The sequence below is a fragment of the Malaya genurostris genome, chromosome 3, assembly GCF_030247185.1.
Source record: "Malaya genurostris strain Urasoe2022 chromosome 3, Malgen_1.1, whole genome shotgun sequence".
NCBI lineage: Eukaryota > Metazoa > Arthropoda > Insecta > Diptera > Culicidae > Malaya > Malaya genurostris.
In genome coordinates, this window is record NC_080572.1 from 278,483,727 (window position 1) to 278,509,199 (window position 25,473).

General features: G+C 37.8%; 1 protein-coding gene across 13 annotated transcripts in view; it reads right to left on the reverse strand.

The window, feature by feature from the left end:
* Window positions 1-25,473, reverse strand: part of LOC131434424 (syntaxin-1A) — a 160,184-nt gene that overhangs the window by 32,303 nt on the left and 102,408 nt on the right. For 11 of the 13 annotated variants that reach the window (XR_009230322.1, XR_009230324.1, XR_009230323.1 and 8 more), the window contains exon 8: window positions 18,318-18,428. Coding sequence is in view for 3 of the 13 variants with exons in the window: in XM_058601117.1 (XP_058457100.1) it covers window positions 18,318-18,428 (111 nt within the window). In the remaining 10 variants the exon portion in view is untranslated. Of the gene's footprint in view, window positions 1-16,940; window positions 17,052-18,317; window positions 18,429-25,473 lie in introns of all 13 variants that reach the window. The other 2 variants (XR_009230330.1, XM_058601119.1) reach the window with 1 other exon arrangement.

Sequence of the window (25,473 nt, forward strand, 5' to 3'; positions counted from 1 at the left end):
CTCAGTTTTTGATTTTTGCGATAGTTGATTTAACTAATTTCGTTTTGATTCAACCAATATGGTTTTTGATTTGCATATATTAAAGTAAATAAATAAATAAATAAATTGTGTTCATTTGATTTGAGAAATTTATGATTCCATAACAAGTGTTTATCTAACAGCGGTGTTGTGATAAAGTTAACCTTGTTTAAGATGAAAAAGATTTGGTGACAAATTAGAAAATGTTAATGAATGATCATCTCGTAATCTTTCAGGTATGCGCAAAAATTTTATGCTTCAAATTCGATCATTGATATACTTCCAGCAGACTGTTTTACTTCCAGCTGTTTGATACCGATGATGATGTTCATCCATTAGCAATAAAAAGCTTTTTGACATGAATTTAATTTATAAAAGTAACAGGAGCGAAGGGTTTCGAACACACAGAACGCACTGCGATTGAATGGCGCGTTTGAACTGCCGTCGCAAAATTCTAATTCCCCGCGGTTGATGCACCCAAGCTCATATAAATTGACTAAAATTATCAGTGCATAACTTTAGTTCAACCGTTTGAAGGCATCATCTTTCAATACTCATTTTAGGTAAATTTAATAAGAATTTAGATCTTTACTGATCTCGACTTGACATGATCATAATCATACAAAAATCAAAATCACTTAGAGATTAGATCAGTTCTGATTTCGTAATGATAATTTATTCCTTGGTTAAGATCACTTAAAATCAGCAGTGATCGGTGGTTATCCCAACCCTAATGATATTACATGTCAATATATATAATACTGTTTATATTTTAACAACGATATTTATTTCATGAATCTCAACATACCGAACTTATTTCAAATAGATCATGACGTGTATCAGTAAGTATATTTTGATTATTTTCGCAAATCAATAACATTGTTCAAGTTGATTCAACTATTTGCAATGTCTAAAACAAATAAAACCGATTTATTTTTCAACTAACAGAATTTTGTTTCAATAACAACACCAGTTATTTCAACTAAAATATTTGTTGAAATTGAAAGGTATGTGTCCTCACTAATTGACAGCATATTTTTTTCAAACTGTTGTTTCAACCATCGTTTCTGCTAATCGAGAAACAAAAATGACAGTCTAGTTAAAACAACAATCGATTGATTGTACCAAATTTTAACCAATCGAATTCAGAAAATCCACTAATATTCTGGTTGAAATGGGATCGCGGGTAGTTCCGTGTAAATTCTATGAAACCAAACAATTCCGTAAAGGACATTTCATCAAATTCAATTCACTCAAGCGTGTTAGATTGTTTTGTATAAGCATAAAAAAAATTCCTACATCATACAAAAACTTTCTTTACGCGAAAATCACGTTATTTCAAGTAAAACACGTAAAAATCACGAACCTCAATTTGCGTAAATTAAGTTCGCGTAAATTGAAGCTTTAGTGTATTATAGAGTTGTGACCTTCATCAACAATGGAAACATAATGTTATAGTTATTTGTCACAGAGAATATAACTTCCGGGAAAAAGATACGCCCAGAGGCAGGACTCGAAGTATAGAAGGTGACAAGCGATTATAAATACACTCTCCTACTCAGTGCTTGAGCGGAAGAATAGGTATAAAGCGAGAAGACTGTTGTTTGATGGACAGAGAAGATGTCTGGATGTATGGTACCGGTCGGGTGACGGCCAGGACGTAGACCATGTTCGATGTACGTTCTACCATGTTTAACCGTGTTTTAGAGCTGTGTCTAACACAAGGTTCAGAGTGGCGAAGTGATAGCGCGTATGCACGGAATGTATAAGAACGCAGGTTCGAGTCCTGCCTCTGAGCGTATCTTTTTCCAAAAAAATCATCTTTTCTATTCTGTTAGGTATTTGATTCAAGTTTCCACGCAGTCATTGCAAAAACTGAACTTGCATCGCTTTTAAATTGTTGTAATTTTCTACCCATAGGGGTATTTCCAATTAGAATTTTGAGTGAAACCAGTTCAATGGTTAATGTTTACGTTATGTAAATAATAGTCGGCAGAACAGCAGTAGCGTAACCTAATTTTGCGCACGCGCCCTCAATATCCCGATCTCTCTCACAGTGGATTAAAAGCACAATTTTACGCTCTTAATTGATAACACGTTAATAAAACGTGGTTCTAGAGGCTCAGTATCTGAAGCAAAGTTGCTCAAAATGATAGGCGTCATTTTTTGAAAAAAAAATATTCATGTGATAAATTCCCCTAAAAGTAGGATAACAATGTTAGCTCAGGGTCAACATAGGGTCTAAGTAGCTTCGACAAAGTTGTGCAGAAAGTCCAACTCCCAAAACTGGAATCGAAAAAACGTGAAAGACTACATATATACAAGAGTTCGTAAGATACAGAAACGCAATAAACGGCAGAATACGGTGGCAAAATCACGTGCATGGAAGCTCTACACATAGATGTTGACACAACTATATTGTCCTATGATGAATGACAAAACGTAAGTGAAAGCAGACTTCCGAGACTTCTGTTATTCACTGTTCATCATAAATTTGATGTTCCAGAAGACGTTAGAAAGCAGATGTCAAAGTTTTTGAAAAAATCATGATTTGGCAAGCAATTTGCACATGTGGAAAGTGAAGCTCTTTATTTGTGCTAACCGGTACGATCAACAGGCACGTATACATAAAGGAATACTTCCAGAACTATCTACTTCCAATTCCACGGTCACACAATGGTCTGGGCGACTCGTGGCATCACTCGAAAAATGTTATGTATGAGGTTAATTTAAAAGTACCGGGTCATCACGAAGTAGGCGCTTTGGAAACATCCTACGGAAGTAATGCCGTAGTAATTAATGGGGGTTTCCTCCACTCTGTACAAATCTGTTTTTACTTTACTAAGGGGGAACCTTTTCAAAATTCACCCTTTGGAACACTATTGAAACACCTGTCTGATTTGACCCATGCCAGCACCAGCCAATCAAAACGCGGTCTAAGGAAGAGAACAAAATATCTACTGCTGTACAACTGTATCGGTATAAAAAATGAACATTCAAGTTTTTCTAATTATTTGCTGTGCAACGGTTGTCGAAGCAAGACATACCGGAGAGCAACACCGAAAACATCACGCTTTCTGGAATGAAGCTAGCAACAGAATGGTGTGAAGGAACTGCATTGGGACAACACTTTTTAACAGCGATTTAACAGTTTCCAAAAGTGCCTACTGATTCCGCCTGTAATCGAGGGTTTCATGTTGTTTGGAATCCAATTTAAAATCACAATAAATTCCGAGTCAAATTTCGGACGAGTTTATCGAGTGTACACGTGAAGCGTTCTCAGTTCCGCCTAAATGCAGACCCAGTCGGTCATGGCATTTCAAGGCATTTTTCAGTGCCACATATCATCTATATATTCTATATTTTCTTACCAAAAGCATCGAATTGGAAGTTGAGAAAAGATTGTGCCGTCACTAACACATTCAGTTACGACGGGCAACGTTCACACGGAATGCGAAAATGAAAGTGTTGCTGTGTAACACATCTTTCTACTAGTATGGGTATCGTTTCGAATCAACGATAAAATCTTTCAACCTGTCTTTAAATGAAGCCGGGGCAGGGATGCTAAGTATTAAAAATCTGTATAATTCGAAAATTAAGACTAACGAAACCTGGTGCCCTATACAGAGGTAAAATTTAATTTCACTTAAGCAACACTATAATTGAACCCAGACGCATTATCTTCATTAACGTATTAGACTAAAATTGGAAACTACGTTGCGTGCTTCGAGTTTTAATGCATGAGATGCTGATGGATGCAAGTGATCATCTTAATCGCATTAGGCTATTAAAACAATTACATGGTTGTATATAAGACACAGCCGATTGCGATGACAATAAAAATACAGTAATTGAAGCATTAACAAAATTATTTTAATGGAAGAGGTCACGATTCTAGGTTTTAGATACAAGGAATAATATTCTTCACAATATATTCCCATTGATTTGTGAAACAACCCTTATTGGATAGCGCATGCGTTATTGTAAGGAACTATTTCTAATATTTCTTATAATTTCGTTATGTGCTATCAAAGTTGATATTGAACTTATTATTATTATTATTATACAGGGTGATTTTTTAAGAGCTTGAGAACTTTTTTAAACAATAAAACGCATAAAATTTGCAAAATCTCATCGGTTCTTTATTTTAAACGTTAGATTGGTACATGACATTTACTTTTTGAAGATAATTTCATTTAAATGTTGAACGCGGCTGCGTCTTAGGTGGTCCATTCGGAAAGTCCGCTTTTTTATCGACAAATTTTGTTCAGCGATGAGGCTCATTTCTGGTTGAATGGCTACGTAAATAAGCAAAATTGCCGCATTTGGAGTGAAGAGCAACCAGAAGCCGTTCAAGAACTGCCCATGCATCCCGAAAAATGCACTGTTTGGTGTGGTTTGTACGCTGGTGGAATCATTGGACCGTATTTTTTCAAAGATGCTGTTGGACGCAACGTTACAGTGAATGGCGATCGCTATCGTTCGATGCTAACAAACTTTTTGTTGCCAAAAATGGAAGAACTGAACTTGGTTGACATGTGGTTTCAACAAGATGGCGCTACATGCCACACAGCTCGCGATTCTATGGCCATTTTGAGGGAAAACTTCGGAGAACAATTCATCTCAAGAAATGGACCGGTAAGTTGGCCACCAAGATCATGCGATTTGACGCCTTTAGACTATTTTTTGTGGGGCTACGTCAAGTCTAAAGTCTACAGAAATAAGCCAGTAACTATTCCAGTTTTGGAAGACAACATTTCCGAAGAAATTCGGGCTATTCCGGCCGAAATGCTCGAAAAAGTTGCCCAAAATTGGACTTTCCGAATGGACCACCTAAGACGCAGCCGCGGTCAACATTTAAATGAAATTATCTTCAAAAAGTAAATGTCATGTACCAGTCTAACGTTTAAAATAAAGAACCGATGAGATTTTGCAAATTTTATGCGTTTTATTGTTTAAAAAAGTTCTCAAGCTCTTAAAAAATCACCCGTTACATGTTTTATATAACCCACTTTTGACCTGATGATGTCGGGCTTTATGAGGACATAGTTTAAGTTTCAGCGAGCCATTGTTATTCGTATTCCGGTTATCTCGCTGAAATTATCCACTCAGTTTGTTTTTTTTTAAAGGCTTGAACCTTAAGGTCATTCGTCTCTTCGGGCCAAAAATATTCACACGTACATTTGCTCAGTTTGTCGAGCTGAATCGATTGGTGTATGACACTCGGCCTTTTTTCTAAAGTTTGAGCGAATTCTATACCTATTTTTTATATTTATAAAAAAAGGTAAAAACAAATATTTTCAATTTTTATGAGTTTTTCATGTCATACAAAGTTTTTCATCATTAAAAACCACAAAACTTTCTCATACATACTATGCTGCTATCATTTCTGGTTGATGAAATAGAGCCAATATTCATGATTTTTTTTTAAATTCCAACTTATCTATCATCAAAAGGCGCAGAAAGGTGCAGATGAGATTACTCACATATTAAACTACTTCAAAAGAACTTTCATACCGTGGTTGAATTACTCGTCTGCGATCGTCTGCAGGCGGAATATGTTCTTTGCAAATATCCTTGTCCTTGTCCTGCAGGCGAGATATGTTCTTTGCAAATATCCTTGACCTCAAACAAGGCCAACTTTTGTGATGTCCATTGTTCGTGAAAATGGTTTGAATGGCTGCATTTTGTACTCAAGGCCAAAAGTGGCCAAAATATAGAAAAATGGATGTAAGTTTGTATGTTTGTAGCGCCATAACTCTGGAACTACTGAACGGATTGCTACCAAACTTGGCACAGACACTTCTTGTATTTTAGAGAGAGATATTTTTATAAGGGAGGGAGCGTAGCAACTGTCATTAACAGGGGGAGGTCCTGGAAATATTCATATAACTTGACAAGTATCTTTACGTTTTCAAGACCATAGAAGCATTTTGCATACCTTAGATATGACTATATGGAGGGTGGATGTAGCAAGTGCCTTTAAAAAGGGGGGTGTAATGATTAAAACGGTATAACTCCGGAACTGCTGAACGGATTGCCACCAAACTTGGTACAGATACTTATTGCTTATTTCAGAAATAGTCATAAGGTTATTTTTATGGAAGAGGGAACGTAGTAAGTGTCCTTAACCCCCCTGGTTATGAAAAAATTTGTCTAATTTGACGAGAATCGATACTTTTCGAAGACCATAGAAACATTTTGCATATATTAGATATGATTATATGGGGGTGGATGTAGCAAGTGCTCTTCAGAGATAGTCAAAAGCGTATTTTTATAGGACAAGGAGCGTAGCAAGTGTCATTAAATAGGAGAGGTCTTGAAAAAATTCATATAACTTGACGAAAATCGATATTTTTTGGATGTGCAAGTGCCTTTAAAAAGAGGGGTGTAATGTTTGTAATGACATAACTCCAAAACTACTTAACGGATTGTTATCAAACTTGGCACCTGTACTTCTTGCTCTTCAAGGATGGTTACAAGTATGTTTTTATGAGGGGAGGGAGCGTAACAAGTTTCTTTAACTTTGAAATCGAATACTTTTTGAAGACCATAGATACTTTTTGCACAACGTTGGGGAGGGTGTAGTAAGTGCCTTTAAAAAAGAGAGTGTAATGTTTGTAACGGCATTGCTCCGGAACTGCTGCCCGAATTGCTATAAAACTTGGCACAGGTATTTCTTGCTCTTCAGAAATAGTCATAAATTTATAGTGTAGGAAGCGTAGCAGGTGTCATTAACAGAGGGGGGGGACTAGTTTTCAATAAATAACTGTAAAATATCTCCTTGAACCAAAACAAATTTTAATCGAAATGGTAATAAATAGAAATGAATTTTTCACATATCAGGTGTACAACTTTGCAAAATACATAGATGATAATTCCTTTAAAGTGAGTGTGTACAGTGCCTAACGAATTGTCATCGCCGTTTCAGTGATAGTTGTTCTTATTTTCGTATTATTCACGCTCGAAAATGTCTGTTTATGTACCCAAATTCTCGCCATTTGCTTGTTTTACTTTTCTGTTACAATTCGAAAAAAATGCAGCTGAAGCGCATCGAATGCTTTCAGAAACTTTCGGTGATGCTGCTCTGAGTAAAAAAACGTGTGGTTTCAACGTTTTAAAAATGGTAATTTCGATGTCGAAGACAAACATGGTGGTGAAAGAGAAAAACCTTCAAAGATGAACAAGTAGAAGCATTGCTTGATGAAGATTCGTGCCAAGCCCAAGAAGAGCTTGCCGAATCGTTGGGAGTGAGTCAGCAAGCCATTTCAAAACGTCTCAAGGCCCTGGCATGATTCCGAAAGAAGGAAACTGGGTGCCGTACGAGTTGAAACCGAGGGACATCGAGCGCCGTCTATTTGTATGTGATTACTGCTTCAAAGACAAAATCGTAAGGGGTTTTTACATCGAATCGTAACCGGTGGTTCGATACGATAATCCTAAGCGCAGAAAATCATGGGGAAAGCCCGAGCATGCTACTTCGTCGAAGGCAAAACCGAATATTCACGGCGCTAAGATGTTGATTTGTATTTTGGTGGGATCAGCTCGGTGTGATTTACTACGAGCTCTTAAAACCGGGTGAAACCATCACAGGAGATCGCTACCGAACGCAACTGTTGCGCCTTAGTCGCGCGCTAAAAGAAAAGCGGCCACAATATCAAGAGCGACATGACAAAGTCATCCTTTAACACGACAATCCTCGGCCTCACGTCGCAAAAGTGGTCAAAAAGTACCTGGAAACGCTGAAATGGGAAGTTTGCCCGCTCCTGCCGTATTTCCCAGATGTCGCCCCTTCTGACTTCCACCTATTCCGTTCGATGGCACACGGCCTGACAGATCAACATTTTCAATCCTTCGAAGAGTTGGAAAAATGGATTGCTTCAAGGATAGCGTCAAAAGAGGACTCCTTTTTTCGAGCCGGGATCCGAAAATTGCCGGAAAGATGGGAGAAAGTTGTCGCTAGCGACGGAGAATACTTTGAATAATACATCTGTAAGCACTTTTTCGCAATGAAGCTTTTAACTTTGGAAAAAAACGGCGGAAGCAAAGTTGTACACCTGATATTTTGTTCAGAATCAAATGCTTCCGCTTTAAATGGCACATCCAGTATTAAAAAAAATCACCCTGGTAATTTTGTGTTCGCCTGGAGAACCGGATATTGACCTCCAGGCCCTCCAGGAGACTGGGCGTAACCTGGCAAGGTGGTTATTCTAATCGTGACAACAGAAATAGATTTTATTCCGTTAGATATCTCGTAAATGTAAACCTCGTGCATCTCAATCGTATTAACAATTTATTTTCGTTTTTGGCACATAGCATAATTGTGATACTTAAATTTATTACAACCGTTACAAATATGACAGGACATTCAGTTGCATAATATTCCATCAGACTTGAGAAACCTCCGGTAAAATCACAGTGCTAAAAAAACATTTCGGTCACACATAACCCCTTTTAGTTTGGATGACTTGTCAGATCATAACCGCACAATGTGTGTAATATCAAACCGACACCGAAGCGTCAAGCTGTGAATCAGTCATTTAAGTCCTTTAACACATGCGGTGTGGTAATTGGAACTTCATATGACAAAAAAAAACGATGAACATCAAACATCTGGTAATGAAAATATAGTCATGTAGCCTTTAGTTTGTTTTCATGATAAAAAAAAAACTGGGTGTCCAGAGGAAAACTATTTTTAAATTATATTTTTTTCGCAGAAAAGTTTTTTACCATTATTCGGACTGATAAATTTAATTGGATAAACATGCAAGAAAAACTCCTGAATTTCGAAACCTTCGAAGTGACTTGCCAATTTATCTGTTATAAAGTTGTTCAAAATCAGCACCGTGCTCAAAATGATGACATTCCCAGCCGATCGGATGAATACTGGGCTACAGCATGGTTAAAACCAAAAAGTGAAACCGCTGAGAAAATAATTACCGCCTAGAGTGCTGTTTTTTTCCTTGTTTTCTCCACCGCAAGCCGAAATCCCACTTGCACTAGTACCTAACTGTGCTTTTCGAACCGTATAACAACGCATACAGTGGTGAGCTTTTAGGTCATACCGTACATGACATTCTGTTTTTTTCTGTTTTGTTTTTTTTTCTCACTGCAATAGTTTGATGTTGCTTTGCACATGTACCGTGCGGTATTCGAGTACCGACAGGTAGTGAGTGCTCTGTACTCCCAAGCACAGTCAACTGACCAAGGATTTCCGAATATAAAATGAGTAAATAATTGCAGCTGCGGTTCTGGAAGTTTCAACGTAGCCAACCTGATACCACCAATGACGATGGGGGAATGTCCAGAATGGAATGGTGCTGTGCTCTACCACTGTACTATCTGCACGATGTGTTTTCGCGTCTGATTCTGGGAGGGAGAAAAAAAAACATAAAACGATTTCTTGCGAACATATATTGCAGTTTGAAAAGAAATAATAGAGGCTAATAGCCAATAATATTTTCCACGAAACCGTACTTAGAAAAATAATGTTTCCGTACGATTCAAAGGTTGTTGTAATAGTGAAATTTAAATAATTATTATGGCACAAGATAATTGATCCTTAAATAGTGCATCCTTCTCGGAGAGACTAGGACTTGCTAGTGCAGTCGAATGTGCAACCAGATAGCCATTATTTGCATTGTCAGATATTTGTTTAGAACCTTCAGCACGAATCCTCAACAATTCTAACAAATCTTACCCATCCATGAAGTACGACTCGAATGACGACAGTCTTTATCGATTCTAAAATCGAGTCTTTTGAACCAAGACACTGATGTCACTACCATTCACACTCTCGCAAGATAAATGACTGCCACAGATGCACGTACGTTCGTATGAACCTACAATCTACGAAAATGCAGAGCTTAGTGGAAATTTCCGAACTCAAGGCATTTCGTCCTTCGAGAGGGAGCACTTGTTCACAGCATCACTTCCCTGCACCTTTTATCAGTTTTTTTCTGTTTCTGCTTCTGCTTCCTGTCTATCTCTCTGGAGCAACACAATGTCGGTGTCGGTGCCCGGGGGAGTTACCAAGCTCTATCACTTTTCCCGATTCTATTCTCGGGCCGAAGTTTGTCTTCTTTTTCGCTTTTTTTTGTTGTTACTCTGAGCTGATAATGATGCGGATTTAGAGCAGCGACAAGAAAAAGCGAGAAAAGATTTTCACCGATAGCGATTGCCAATACTGACTGACTGCAAACTAATGCGCATTTTGCCGATGGCCTTGCAACCGCCGGGATTCTCATTTCCTTGATTTCTCGAGCGGGTTACCATTTACTGCAGATTCCGGGTGGCACAGTTGTTCTGCCGAACGTAGACATCAGAACACCGGAGGAAAATGATTTATTATTCACCCACAGAAGGTCATGGCAATTTCAGAGAAGCTCGCGACTCACCTAAATTAATTACATGACAAACAGTTTACTCGAACTTGTTTACATATTTCCATTCGAAGGACAAAGGTCAGTCCAATTATGGAACGGGGGAGGCGATCGGGGTTTTCCAATAAACACATTGCGTGGGGTCTTTCGATATAAGGCAACGATTTGCAGGTTGTTTACATCTGGGCGGTAATTGACCTTTACGAGTGTCAGCGCAGATTTTGGTTCGGAGCACCTCAGCTAAATTTTCTGTGAAATGAGAGATATTTCAAATATTGAGTTAGTCAATGAAAAAACCTCATTACGCTTTCTTGTCTTTCTTGCACTCGAACAACGGTTTTGATGCGATCATATAAAGGGTGATTTTTTGCTGTTATCTTTTTGGCAACACTGTTTTTTACAGATCACGCGAAAATCGTATCTTGTGTCATTGTCAAACTTGTTCAGTTTGGTCTATAATTTAATCATGACGCGTAGTTTGGTCTATAATTTAATCATGAATGGGCGCTGGAAAAGTTGGAGAAAGTTCCACTTTTTTATCGAAAAATTGTGTTCAGCGACGGAGCTCATTTCTGGTTGAATGGATACGTCAACATGCAAAACTGCCACATCTGGAGCAGGGCTTGTATTGTGAATCCTCAAACGAACGAAGCAACAAAAAACATCTGCTGTGAACACTTTGCTTGACATAGCTGAATGAGAGACCTATATTAGAGAGAAACTGGATGCGTGAGAGTATATGCTACTGAGCAGACCAATTCCCCGTGTCAAGTAAATTGTCTGTGCTCTCAGTCTCAGTTAACACATGAACCAAGCAATCCATGACAATGTAATGAATTCCACGCTCTCGTTAGTAAGAAGACCTTGATTCACGGCGTGCTACAAGACGCGAAGCAAAGTCATATAGGCAATGTTTACGGTTTATTTTTAAAGTGTAGGTTTACAGAAATCATTTTTAACATAATGTTCGCATTCAAAGACCAAATTTGATCACATTTCAAACATACTTCAAACATTTTATAGCAGAAATTTTGCATTAGAGCCCATTTTCAAAACGATCAATCTGTTTCTTGGCAGTTTACACTGTGTATGTATCCTAGAAACACTAAAAACAATGTTCTTTAAATTAATATTCATCGGAACTAAAAGTTATGAATTTAGTTTCCTCATAGGCATCTACAATATGAGAACCATTCATCAAATGCTAACCTCATGAAGCATAGGTCTCAGCAAGCGGGCATATTCATGAACTAATGAACGAACGAAGCAGCTCTCCTTGCTTGTGTTGCGCTGTGACATACGAATGTGTGTGAATAGCACAGATGGTGAAACCCTTTTGTTCATATTCGTTGCTTCAATTTGCTAGCCCTGATCTGGAGTGAACCACAGCCAGAAGCATTGGAAGAGCTACCTATGCATCCCAAAAAAGTCACTGCTTGGTGTGAATTATGGACCGGTGGCCTTATTCGTGAAATACCGGCCGATATGTTGAAAAGTGTATGTGTCAAAATTGGATGCATGGGCCATTTTCAAACATTAAATTATATTGATCGTTCTATCGATTCCAATAAATATTGCATCAATTTTCTCAAATTTATTGTTTTTTGAAAATCAAATCCTCCACCGCTTAAAAAATCACCCTTTACATATCTTTCCCACCGTTAAACTGTACTGTCAAAAAAGATAAACCATGTTCAAAGTTCAACGAAAAAGACCAGCTGTTTCCACTCATTTGGGAATAGTCGAATTGTTACCTGCCAAGGACAGACGTAAAAGCCTGGGTATTACATCTCTTTTTTTAATGTCTTTTAAAAACGGCTAAACATTTTTAACCAGTTTTTTTCAAAGAGTTTTAGTCGAAAATGTCCCACAAAAAAGTGTTGTACTTGTGATTTTCGCACACGCAGTAAAATTTTTGAAAGATAAATGCTGAAAAATAGCCTCACCGAGTCCTACATGTCTCAAGAGCAAAAATTTTTCAAACAAAAACTATTTCTTGTCCAAACTGAATTTTTATCAAGTGTATTCGTATTAAAAACAAACTAAATGGAACGTCATAATCATACAAGAATCCAATGAATCTCAATTTGTGAGAAAATTTTATCCAATACGCTACACACTTTAAAAAACCCTGTGATTTTACATTTTATTAGATGCACATAAATGGAGCGTCACAGCTCACGCAAATTTATGGAAGAACATTTAATATTGTGTCTAAAACACCATACATGAATTTCATTGAAATAAAAAAAAAGAGAATACTGAGAGCAACCGTCGCGACTTGAACCGAGAATCATTGGATCACAAGTACGTCTGTTAATCGACCGAGCCCCAGAAGCATGCATCTGCTTGACTGGTAAAAGGTGCATTTGAATTCATACAGTCGCACCTGCTAGCCGAATGCAAGTTACAATCGAAACCAGTAAAATTCAAGCTCATCTAACATTAAGTCATTACAAATGAGATTTTCCGTCATTTGACAAATTAGGTCTTTATGAATTACATCGTATGAGGCATTAAGTCACCTGCAAAATTCAAATTTTTTTGGTGTGATTCTTCACAGAATAATGCATAAAAAAGGTCAGTATCAATCCATTATGGTAATCCTCTTGAACATTGATCTAATCAGCAAAATTCAAGGAAAATCTCTTAGTTTGACCTTAGCGCTTCTACAGCATAATCTTTTCATTGATTAATTCAAAAATGTTCAGATTTGTTAAACTTACACTCACAATGACCAATATTATTCACCTCACAATATCATTCATCTGACTCCATTACACACAATCCATCAACTGGTGAACGATATCAGAACGTTTTCTCCCGCCTATTTCTAGAACAGTATAAATTCCGCCAGTCATTTATTTCGTTTTCGTTTAAAAGTCTGTTCGCACTATACCGGGACGGGACCATCCAGGACTATCCGGGACGTTTTTTTTCCTCATCGGCGATGACTGAGCTGCCGGCGTGTGTATGTATTGGAATCCCGGATCCGGGATAAAATCCATTTGGTTGCCGCCGATATTCCTCGTCCCGAATAGTCCCGTCCCGGTCGTCCCGGTATAGTGCGAACAAGCTGGATTTCTCAATTTAACCCAGTTTCCTCCCTAACTGCTGTCAAACCCTTTGTTTAAAGCTAGTTTCGAACCTAGTTTCAACATTGTTGAACTAAAAAAATCGAATCAGTTTCGAACCTGGATTTTATATCAGGTTTGTTCAGATCCAACACAGTTTCGTTAAAAAGTGTTTGATGAAACTACCCTGGGTCAGTTTCAGTTTTCTCAAGCGAAAACGATATTAGTTAGCAATAATGTTGATACCCAATTCAGCTAAAGGCTCGGAATGACGAATAACATTAATCAAGTATCCATGTGAAAGCTTCACACAAAACAACTCGTTGCGCGCCAACAGATTCTTTCAACAATCTACACGGAGAACCCTTCGATCATAAAATTGCGATATCGCAGTTTTTGATTTTTGCGATAGTTGATTTAACTAATTTCTTTTTGATTCAACCAAAATGGTTTTTGATTTGCATATATTCAAGTAGTTGAAAAATATGTTGTTTTGAATGCTGTCAAATACTGGAGACAGTTGAAAGCAAAACAATAATCGCAATGCAAAATCAACAACTTTTCTAGTTGAAATTTGTTCGCGTCGCTTCAAAATGTCAATGAAAACAACATCGATGGTTAAAGCGTTTGGTGAAATTGTGTTCATTCGATTTGAAAAATTTATGATAAGTGTTTATCTAACAGCGGTGTTGTGATAAAGTTAACCTTGTTTAAGATGAAAAAGATTTGGTTAATGAATGACCATCTCGTAATCTTTCAGGTATGCGCAAAAATTTTATGCTTCAAATTCGATCATTGATATACTTCCAGCAGACTGTTTTACTTCCAGCTGTTTGATACCGATGATGATGCTCATGCATTAGCAATAAAACGCTTTTTGACATGAATTTAATTTATAAAAGTAACAAGAGCGAAGGGTTTCAAACACACAGAGGCGCTGCGATTGAATGGCGCGTTTGAATTGCCGTCGCAAAATTCCAATTCCCAGCGGTGCACCCAAGCTCATATAAATTGACTAAAATTATCAGTGAATTACTTTAGTTCAACCGTTTGAAGGCATCATCTTTCAATACTCATTTTTTTCACTTTCAATACTCATGTCTAAAACAAATAAAACCGATTTATTTTTCAACTAACAGAATTTTGTTTCAATAACAACACCAGTTCTTTCAACTAAAATATTTGTTGAAATCGAAAGGTATGTGTCCTCACTAATTGACAGCGTTTTTTTTTTCAAACAACTAAATTAGTTGTTTCAACCATCATTTCTGCTAATCGAAAAACAAAAATGACAGTTTAGTTAAAACAACAATCGATTAGTTGTACCAAATTTTAACCAATCGAATTCAGAAAATCAACTAATATTCTGGTTGAAATGGGATCGCGGGTGGTTCCGTGTAGTATTCCTTTCTTCGATGGCCAAACACTTATGAAATTCGTTATGCGCCAAACACCTATCGATGATCCAGCAACCATAGGTGACTTTTTCATTTTCCATGCAAAATAACTTTATGGATTTTCTCCACTTTTCCATCAAATTTTTCTATATTTTTTTTATGTACGAACCCGGTGGGGGTAGAAACTGATCAAACAAAAAAAAGAATCATGTTAATCCGTACATCCGTTCTTAAGTGATGCTATTACAAAGAATGACTTCTGCATTTTTATATATATAGATGTGTGAAAATTTACAAGTCAATCGTGTGATTCAAGCTGAAAATCTAAAATTGATTTTTAGCAAACCCATCTACGACTTTTTATTTTGTTTTATTTTTTTCAGTAGTGGTGTGTCATCTCGCTTTGTTTACAGCAATGCGTATAGAAGTAGCAGGATACTGGTGAAATCGTTTCTTCACACTTCACATTTTTCTTATTTACCATGGCTTATTATATTTCTCCTAACTAAAAATCGGGCTAGACTAAACTCCATCGATTATTCGGGGAACGTTTGATCAATGGATCTATTTTTTCTTCGGGTTGAACGCTTAGTTTAGGAAGCGCGCGTGAAGTTTATAACCGTGCAGATATTTCTTGCGACCGTGCTTAGCTAGGACGTATGTAAATGTAGTTTAGACTGCGAAGAGGATCCATTTAGTATTTTATTATTTTGGTTAGAGAGTAGATATCGACATTACTTCATATTGCGTAAGGCGTTGTTGTTCGATTGATGATAATCGAGTGATATCTTGCCAGTATTACGGCAGTATATCGAAAAAAAAACAGAACACAACGAATTAAATGTTAAATGATGAATTGATAGCGAACTTCCCGACAGCCGGCTGTCCGGAGAAACATATTAATACAAAACGTGATAAAATTGCAACATATCCTCGGTAGCCGGCTTCCCAGAGCAATACATACATGATAATATTATTCGAAAATTTGTGATACATTCCTCGGTTTCTAGTAGAAACATGCATTGAACTAACAATCCTCCCTTCCCGAGTAGATCTGCATTTGGACGTGGCCGGCGTAGGTATTGATCAGTATGCAGGAATCAATGCAGTTTACACAATGAGAAACTGCGTACCATTCCCAAGGAATTTGTTTCAGAAAAACATGTTGCAAGCTTCATTGGTTCTGATCAGTAACGGAATAGTAACACAAGGGCGGTCTCTAATGCTAATGCTTAGCAAAATTTTGAAATCGAAAATATTCAAACTTTGACCGATGTCCGATTTAGCACAAATTTTGCATAGGGATTTTTATTGAGATGCTTAAACTTTTGATCACTCTAATTCGCTTAACGAAATGAGAGATGACCCCGAAATAATGGCCCCCTAATATACACATGTTCACCTTCATATAAACACACCTAGAGAAAACCGTGTAACTTTACGTCTTCCGAGACCGATATATTCGTGCGTCAAAAATGACTCATTTTTACAGTATATTATTAAGGGCGAACACATGTAAGTGGAAAACTGAGTATGTGAGACTCCTATTTAAACCATTGTTGTAAAATTCAGTCATTTTACAAATTACGTTCTTAGGAATTAAGTCATATGGAGATTTGCGTCAGCTGTACATTTAATAATTTTTTTTTGCGGTGTAGCTAACGATTGTATGACTTCCGACTAAATTACCCTATAAATTTTAGAAAAAAAATCCAACAAACATTTATAATTGTGACGGCGCACTAATAATAATCACACATACCAAACGATGATTGGCTCTTCGGCACCTAACTTACCACAGTACCACCTAGCTTCAGTCATACCCGCGTACCGAAATGGGTTGTTTGTTAGATGTTAGTTCGGTTACCACAAAACCTACTTGCCCACAATTAAGTCGTTTAACATCGCACCAGTGTCAGTAATTGCGTTAGACGGAGAGAGAGTGAGCGAGAAAAAACAGTGCAGTTCACAACCAGGAAGTCGCGTCGGAAATAAGGGGATAGCGGAGGTTGCCTGGTTGCTATTTGCAAACTAGAGAACGACAGGTGGGAACAAAAACTCATAAATACCTTTCTTGCTTTGGACATGTACTTGCTCGCCTGAACCAGTTCCTGTTGACCTTGTGCCACATAGTCCCTACTTTGTTCAACCTGGTACTCAATTCGGTCCACCATGTCCCCCTTTCGTTCGGTGTCGATTGCGGTGGCACAGAATTACCCGAGGGTAGTTCGTTGATAAGTTCGTGGATAGTTCGGACATCCGATGTCGAATGCGATTTCGACGACCAGACGACGAGATTGGTTTTGCGACCAATCGGCCGGGGGTTCGTTGTTGTTTTCGTGGGTGTCGTCGAACACGGGAGGATTGAGGAGATCGAGGATTTGTGACACCCAGCCGCGAGGTGTTCCAGGGAACGGGAGTAGGATCGTTGCAAGCGGTTGTTGTTAGTCCGAACGCGGTTCGGAGAAAGAGACGAAGGATATTTACAGTGACGGGGAGATGCACCAGCACCGGTAGTCGAGTGTGAAGGCACGGGTGCACCGGTTTCGGTAGAAGATAAACTCGCAAGGACCCGTAGGGGAGAGAGAGAAAGAGACAGTTGTAGCAGTTGTTTGTTTTTTTTTTTTGTTTGCATGAACGGTTGGTTTTATTCATTGTTTTGTTATGATGTTCGATTGGCATCAAACGTAGTTAGTCCAGATAGGGAACCATCACACAATTATCAGGTTATTTATCACACCGTGAAGGAGGGTGCAAATGTTTTTTTGACATGTGTCCCATACGATTTTTGTTTGTTTGTTTATTGACATTATCCGCATCCAACACCGTACGGTGTTTTGTTAAAAATATATTAACGAAACCCAATCGTAATAGGAAATATTATTTCCGTGTTCGTTTATAGGATAGTTCCACCAAGCACCAGATTTGTCACACGTTATGTTATTGTATTTATACAGATTGCGTGACACGCGCACATACAGACACACACACACACATTCATCAACATGCACAGACGAATACACAGATTAGCATATAAGTTCAACAACAGAAGCAATATTTCAAGCAGCAAGCAATACAGATTACGATAAGAAAGTGTGTTTATAATTATATTAGCCATTCCATTCACATGCAATTGAACATGAACAATATACAAACGACATTTAGTTTTGTTATGATAATAATAAGAATAATAAAAGTTCGAAGGGGAATTGAAAATTTTGTTAACAAAAACGTACAATCGAATTGCAGGTGATTTTGATTTGGGAAGCAAGGAAGGGCAAGTTTCGATGGGTAATCCGGGTGGGGTGGGAATTGACGGGATTTTTTGTTTGTTTTTGACATCATCAGGTATCGCAAGAGATCGGATTCCAAACACAAAATGAATGAAAAGAAAAAAAAAGAAAAGAAAAACACACATTAGTTAAGAAGTCGTCAAGTTTACTCACCCGGCGGGCTTTGCTTTGATATTTAAGCGCTTTCTTTGTGTCTTGTGTCGCTGTTTGGACATAATCCATTGCGTGTTCGACATGATATTCTATACGATCAATCATTTCACCCTGTATGTAGAGAGGAAGAGGAAGGCAACGTAGAGAAGAGGTAGTTTTTTTTTTGTTTTGCTTATTGCGCATTTGATTGGTTTTGTTTGATTTGTTTTTGGCAGGGGTAAGAATTATAAATCATAGATATTCGTCGATGGAGGTGCTTGCGGCTGTTGTTGTGGCGAAAGAATGGGGGAGACGCGAATCCGTCCGTATGTGAGGGGACGATGATAGCACCGATTACTGCTCTATAATCCTTACACAATTGTAGAACCACAGAATCAAACAAAGAAAATCAGACCATCCACTGTCTAATATTTTCCTCCGAAAGCTGTCAATGTCGATAAGTATACGTTTATCAAAGAGACGGGGGGTGTTACACATTTACGCACAACAATATTTACAAAAGTTGTAGTGAAGCCAGCTTGGAAAGGTAAGAAGACAGACAGACAGACAGATGCTGACAGCGGATTCAACTATCGAACACCCGTTTGGATGGAATACGTTTTGTAAGGCTTCTCTCTTTTTCTATTCAGTTGTCTGTTGTAACAAAATCCATATAACGAAAGATCTGATGGAGACACATGGTTAATCAGCCAGCGCGAAGAACGCACCTGAACAAGAAGCAGGGTGGCAACTCGATTGCCGATTTGAAATCTTTGTTTTTTTTGTGGATCTCCCGGTTTTAGAGAAAAATAATCCTGGTTTTAAAACAAGCCCAAATCGGTTCCATTCAATTAAAAAAAGGGTTTTTATTGACGTGCCGAACGATAACCCCTAAATCACCACATCTGAAACGGCCACTATTAGCGGAAAACGACGCTTTCGTTCGGCACATCAGTAAAGACGATGACACATCGGTTTCGAATAAAAAAAAGTGTTTCGAAAATAGCATTAACTTTACGTCTACTTAGCGGTTCAAGTTGAACTGTTTGAATTTGCACTAAGCAGTTCAATTTGAACTGCTTTGCACCGACGAGTCTAAGAAGGAAACGTAAAGAAAATTAAAAACGCTTATGTGCCCTAAACACAAGCTTCGGATAACCCCTAAATGATTCCATTCACTTTTTTATAATATTCCTTTTAGATTTTAAATTAAAATACATGTCAGTATACGTTGAAAAACCGGTGTTCTTAAAAGTTTTATCTATTAGTTTTTCTCGTGTGACAAAGATTAGTCGAGTTTTTCACCATTCCACATTGTGTTAAGGACGGACTGGTTAATGAATTCTTACTCGTTTCTTGCTTATTTCTGAATGCCGGATCAACCCGATTGACAGTAGGGATGTCTGATACCGAGTCGATACTTTGAGGTATCGATACTTTCTTTCAAGAATCGGGTGTTTTTGGTATCGATATCGCATCAGAGCGATACTGTTAGTATCGATACTTTTGGTCTTAATACTTACAGTATCGCAACGGATTAAAGTCAATTCCCATAACGACAGATTTTTTTTTTGTTTCGATTATATAGGTTTTAATCTTAAGGTCATTCGCCTCTTCGAGTCACTTTCTAAGGCTATATGTGGTGAATCGAACCCAGGTGGGCTGCGTGAAAGGCATCGACTAACCCATCCCGCTATATCCATCCCCAATGGAACATTTTTTTCTTCGGATTCGACGAAGCGCCAGGCTCGGGCATGGATTGGTATGACGTGGACTAGCCGTCGTTGAAATTCGTTCTCGACAATCTCGCTTCGTCCCACAAGAGCACTTGCTTTATTGCCTTTTGATACCTTGTATCGATACCCAAAATTTAGGCATCCCGATACCCTAGTTATCGATACTTTACCTTCGGAGTACCATCCCTAATTGACAGTGACATTATAAATGTCATTTAATTTTCGCTCACTTTATGAATGCGTTAGTGCAAAAGTCAGGCCACTTACGCCATTTCATTCCGCTGGTCTTTTCAGTTGGTTTCCAGCAAATTTCAACAGTTTAGGTTGGAATTCTAGGAAGAGTTCGAATCCAACAACACGAAAACCTACAAAATCGAAGAATAAGAAAAGGATGACAACTAATAGGTATTTCAGTTCGCTTTTTCTCACTCAATTCCAACAGATTTTCCAAACAATCAATTGGAGACAAAAATCATTCAGAATCGATTGTTGCACATGGAATTCTGAATGAAATTTTTTCGCTCACTCGGATTTGATGTTGATGTGGAATGCAATACTTTCCGTGTTTTGTCCGGTTATAGAGTCTTTAACCTGAAGATTATTCGTGTCTGAAAGCGCTTGTTTATGGCGTCTTCGAGCCGTGGGAAATATTCGAAAGTGTGACAAGTGTAATACAGTGCACTATCGCAAAAATCGAAAACCGTTCGCGACACGCTGAGATAGTTGCTTGACCATGCGGCTTACTCACCAGACCAGGCTCCATCCGATTACCACCACTTTACTTTGTTGGGTCAAGCGCTTTCTGAGTAGTGGTTCGATTTTTACGAAAATTCTCGAAATTATCGAATCTCATTCAGTGCACAGTGGGGAAAAAAGGCAAAAAATGCGACTTTACTCAATACTTGCATAGAAATCTTTGTAAATATTTCCAAAGTAGGTTTTTCTTATGCCAAAATGACCGTAGAATCGATTGATAATTAGAATAGTCGCAAAATCAAGCACGTTTTGTCCCAAATTCCTATTTTTCTTGTCTTGCTTCGAAAAACTGACTGTAAAACTCAGAAAAAAAAGTTTTAGATGAATCAACTCCTGACTACTGACATTTTCATAAGTTATATAAATGGATTGCTGTTAATCAGAACGACCGCAAATAACTGTATCCATTCTACCCCAAACCTGATCGGTGTTTGGGACAATTATGGTAAACCAAGATAGTTCTCTGTTGCGCATAAAATCCCACAAATTAATTGCTATACAGATTCCATGATCCCATGAATCGAGCAACATAGTTTTACCCCAATACGAACTTAATTTTTTTGTTCAATTCTGCTTTACAATCCTGCAGCAGAATCAATTGGACCTATTCAAACGTGGTCCATATTACGAACAAAACTTCAGTGATCCAAGTCAGTGTTGGGAAAAAATAAAAACTTTGAAAATCGCGACAGAAATTTTTCACAAATGATTTTCAGACAAAAAAAAATCATCTATCAAAAAACTCACTGCAGAAAAGTTCACTACTGATTTTTTGCAAATGCGATACTCACTGAAATTCATTTCACATGGTTAAATATCAGTTGCGAAAAGTTCACTAGCTAACATTCATCTCTATGATATTTAAGAAAAAAGTTCGCACATTGTATATATCTGAGATGATTCTCGAACAAGAGATTTTTAGGAAATGAATTATCGTTCGGCGTTATATCTCAACCCTTTGCAGAATACATGATGAATAAATTCGCCGATGAACAAAAACTGAACTTTTCTGACAATGTTCAGTGCGCGTAGGGTGGTTGAAATGAGAAGTTGCTAACCTTTTAACTCTTGCAATTTTGATGCTCTCTTATGATTAGTGAATCAATAGAAGTTGGAATTTGATAATTTTAGACATTTTCAGTAAGCGTAGGGTGGCTCAATATGAACAAAAAGCAACATTTTACACTAATCCACAGAGCATCACGTTGACAATAGTGTTAAATGTTGCTTTTTGTTCATATTTAGCCACCCTACGCTTACGGTTCCAAACTATTCACGTCTTTTCTGTCAGAGGCCCGGAACTTTTCATTCCATGTGATATGTTTAAAACCACCTCCATTTTCGCAGATTAGCAGACAATGGCTTAGCTTCTGCTTCTGGATCCAGAGCCATCAATTCACAAAATACCATTACAAAATACCTCGAATAATGGGTTACTAATCTGGGAGTCGAACCCTGGACGGAGGCAGCAGAACATTTGTGGTATTTTCAAGAGAAAAATCACATTCAGATGAGATTTTGACATTCAAATTTCTCGAGACTCAAACTGGTCCGATTCCAAATGCACGGGGGGAGGACTCGTTAGGTATCTAATAACGAAAATCCAATAAGGAATAAATTATCTTCGAACAATAATAGGATCTTGGAGGGGTGCTCATCCGGAATATCTAATAAGATTGCATCAAACAACGATACTTCCAGCAATGGAATATGAGTGCATTTTTTTCGTTCTGCTGCAAATACCAAATTATTCAAAGTTAGAACGAAACCAATACCGTTGCTTGCGGATTACCTGGGGATGCATGCACTCGACCTATATAAATAAGTCTGAAAGTGTTAGCGGGAGTTCTTCTCCTTTCGTTCTCCTCGCGACAGTTCATACGATACGAGGTTTTGAATCAAATGATAATAGTACATTTTAAACAGTCGACTTGAGCTTCTAACTCAAACTAGATTCACATGTCAGTGTCCTAAATACTTTCGACTCTACTTCATTTTTCGTCTCATCTGTTTTAGAAAAAAAATCTTGGGATCCCAGAACAGTGAAAATCCCAATCATAATTAACAGAATATTGGTCCTAAGAAAATAATCTGCACTTACGGGTCACTTTTTTCGATTGTGGAGGTTTCAACTTTAAGGGCATTCGCCTCTTCGGGTCAGAAAAATTTGCTAATCCTATCTGCGGGATTGGGAATCGAGCCAAGGTGGCTTGCGTGAAAGGCATCCATTTACACATCACGCTATAACCGTTCCCATACGGGTCACTTGTTTTGGTATTTACAACCATAATGTATTTGTCTTCCTTAAACTAGAAAAACCTGCATCGGTTTATATAGCCAAATTAGCACACTTCTCAATTGGTACGTATCAGGAGGTAATTATGATCTGGGTTGGAGACTGCTCCCGAGAAAAAAAAAACAAAACGACTAGAAGTTTACAATCTGATGGCGTACAGCAAGTCGCCACTCGTTTACATTCAAGACATCAGAAAAGACTAGTCTAAAAGTCTTCGCTTAAATAAAGTGAACTTTGCGTCTGCTTAGTGATTTAAAGTAATCTGCTAGATGGGTATAGCAGTTTAACTGTTTACCAGTAATAAATCAGGTTTTACGCGTCGATATATGACAATGGATGAAATATGGATCCTTCACTTCACTTCGGAACCACGTCTGAAGCAGAACAGTCAGCTAAGAAGGTTATGGCTTCAGTATTTTCGATGAACATGGTCTAATTGTGAATACTACATAGCGTTGTTAGATCGTTTGAATGAAAAAACGACCTCATTTGTCGAACAAAAAAACCGCTTTTTCACCAAGACAATGCATGGATTCACAAGTCGATGGCAAAGATGGTTAAATTGAACGAATTACACTTCGAATTTCTTCCTCGTGCTTCGTATAGTCCAGATCTGACCCTCAGTGACTACTGGCTTGATTTAGAAAAAATATGCTCGCCGGTAAGAAATTGAAGTTAGTTATTGAATAGGAAGTAACTATTAGATGATTTTTGTGGATAAAATGCATATTTAGTCCACGCAAAATCTGTCATCGAATAGCTGCCGAATGATATTTTTATTCATATTTTGCAGCAGACAACTGCCAAACTTGCATAGCAGAAAGCTCTCACGAAAAAAAAACTACCTAGAAGTTCCGGATCTCTCACAGAAAAGACGTGAATAGTTTCGAACCGTCCATATTTTTGTTGACAACAAACCTCTAGTTGGTCCAATACCAAATTTCCAGACAATCTATCCACTAGTGTGTAAATAACAACTGATCGTGTCAGACACGTTCTAGTTTTCCTCAAGCTATGGAAAAGACGCACCGGTGCATTCATGCATAAAATCAACAATGAAATTGAATGAAATGCGGAACGGATGGTAAGGTCATTGCAGAAACTGAAGCCTATTATCTTTTCTTTTCAAAAGGCATCAAGATTATACTGAAAATTCATAAAGTTTTCACGGTGAAACATCCACTTTTTCTTTGTTTTACCCGGGATTTACAACAATAATGCAGCCGTCTTCCTTAAACTAGAAGAACCTGCATTGATTTGTATCGCCAAATTAGCACACCACTCAGTTGGTAAGTAAGTTGGTAATTTAATAGGTGGGGATAGCAATTGAACTTGAACTGCTACAACGCTGACGATTCGAAGACGAATCGCGAAAAAAACGAGTTTATGATTCAGACCTGTGTATTGCCATATTTACAAGTAATAAACCAGATTTTACGCGTGGATATATGAAAATGAATGAAACATGAATCTATCATTTCACTCCAGAATCAAAACGTGCATCATCGGTGTATCCGGTGAACCCCGTCCGAAGCACAACAGTCAGCTGGAAAGGTTAAAGCTTCCATATTTTGCGATGCACATGGTACAATATTCATCGACTATCTTGAAAAAGCATTGAAAATAAATAGCGAATACTATATAGCGTTGTTAGATTGTTTGAATGCAAAAGAACCAAACTCCCGACTTTTTTCCAGGGTCTCCGTCTCAGTTACCACCCTGTAGAAGTTAGTTTAGAATATGGAAAAACAATCGCTTGTTAGGCATTCCTTAGTAAATATTCATCCGTGAATTATCATACGAAATAAGAGTCATCAAAGAGTTTTTCCCATAACAGTATAAACATCCAAAGTTTACATTAAACAAAACAACATTAGAGTAAAGCCTTACAAAACGCATCTTTTCTTTTTTTTTTGTTTCGCTGGATAAAATTCTTAAACCGGTCTTCACACTGCCAGTCAACATGAATTGAACAACACATTCAAGCTTATGGTGTGCTTTCGAGTTTGCACATTTCCAACACATCAAGTGAGTTGACAGGAGATGTTAGCTTTACTTACAACGAAAAATTGATACTAGAGCATGATAGGAGCTTTCAACAATGAGAAAAAGACACACAAAGATACACGACCATTCAGTTGATACAGATTACAGAAGACAATAGAGACTACTACATTTTTTATTCTTTATGTGTTACCTAAACACCGTAGGAAGGACGACATTGATATGTATGTTTTAGATCACACCGGATTCCCTTTTTGTACAGAGAAATAATACGCACACGCATAGACTCAAACACACACAGAGAGAGAGAGAGAGAGAGAGAGAGAGAGAGAGAGAGAGAGAGAGAGAGAGAGAGAGAGAGAGGACAATTCCGTCGATTCTACTC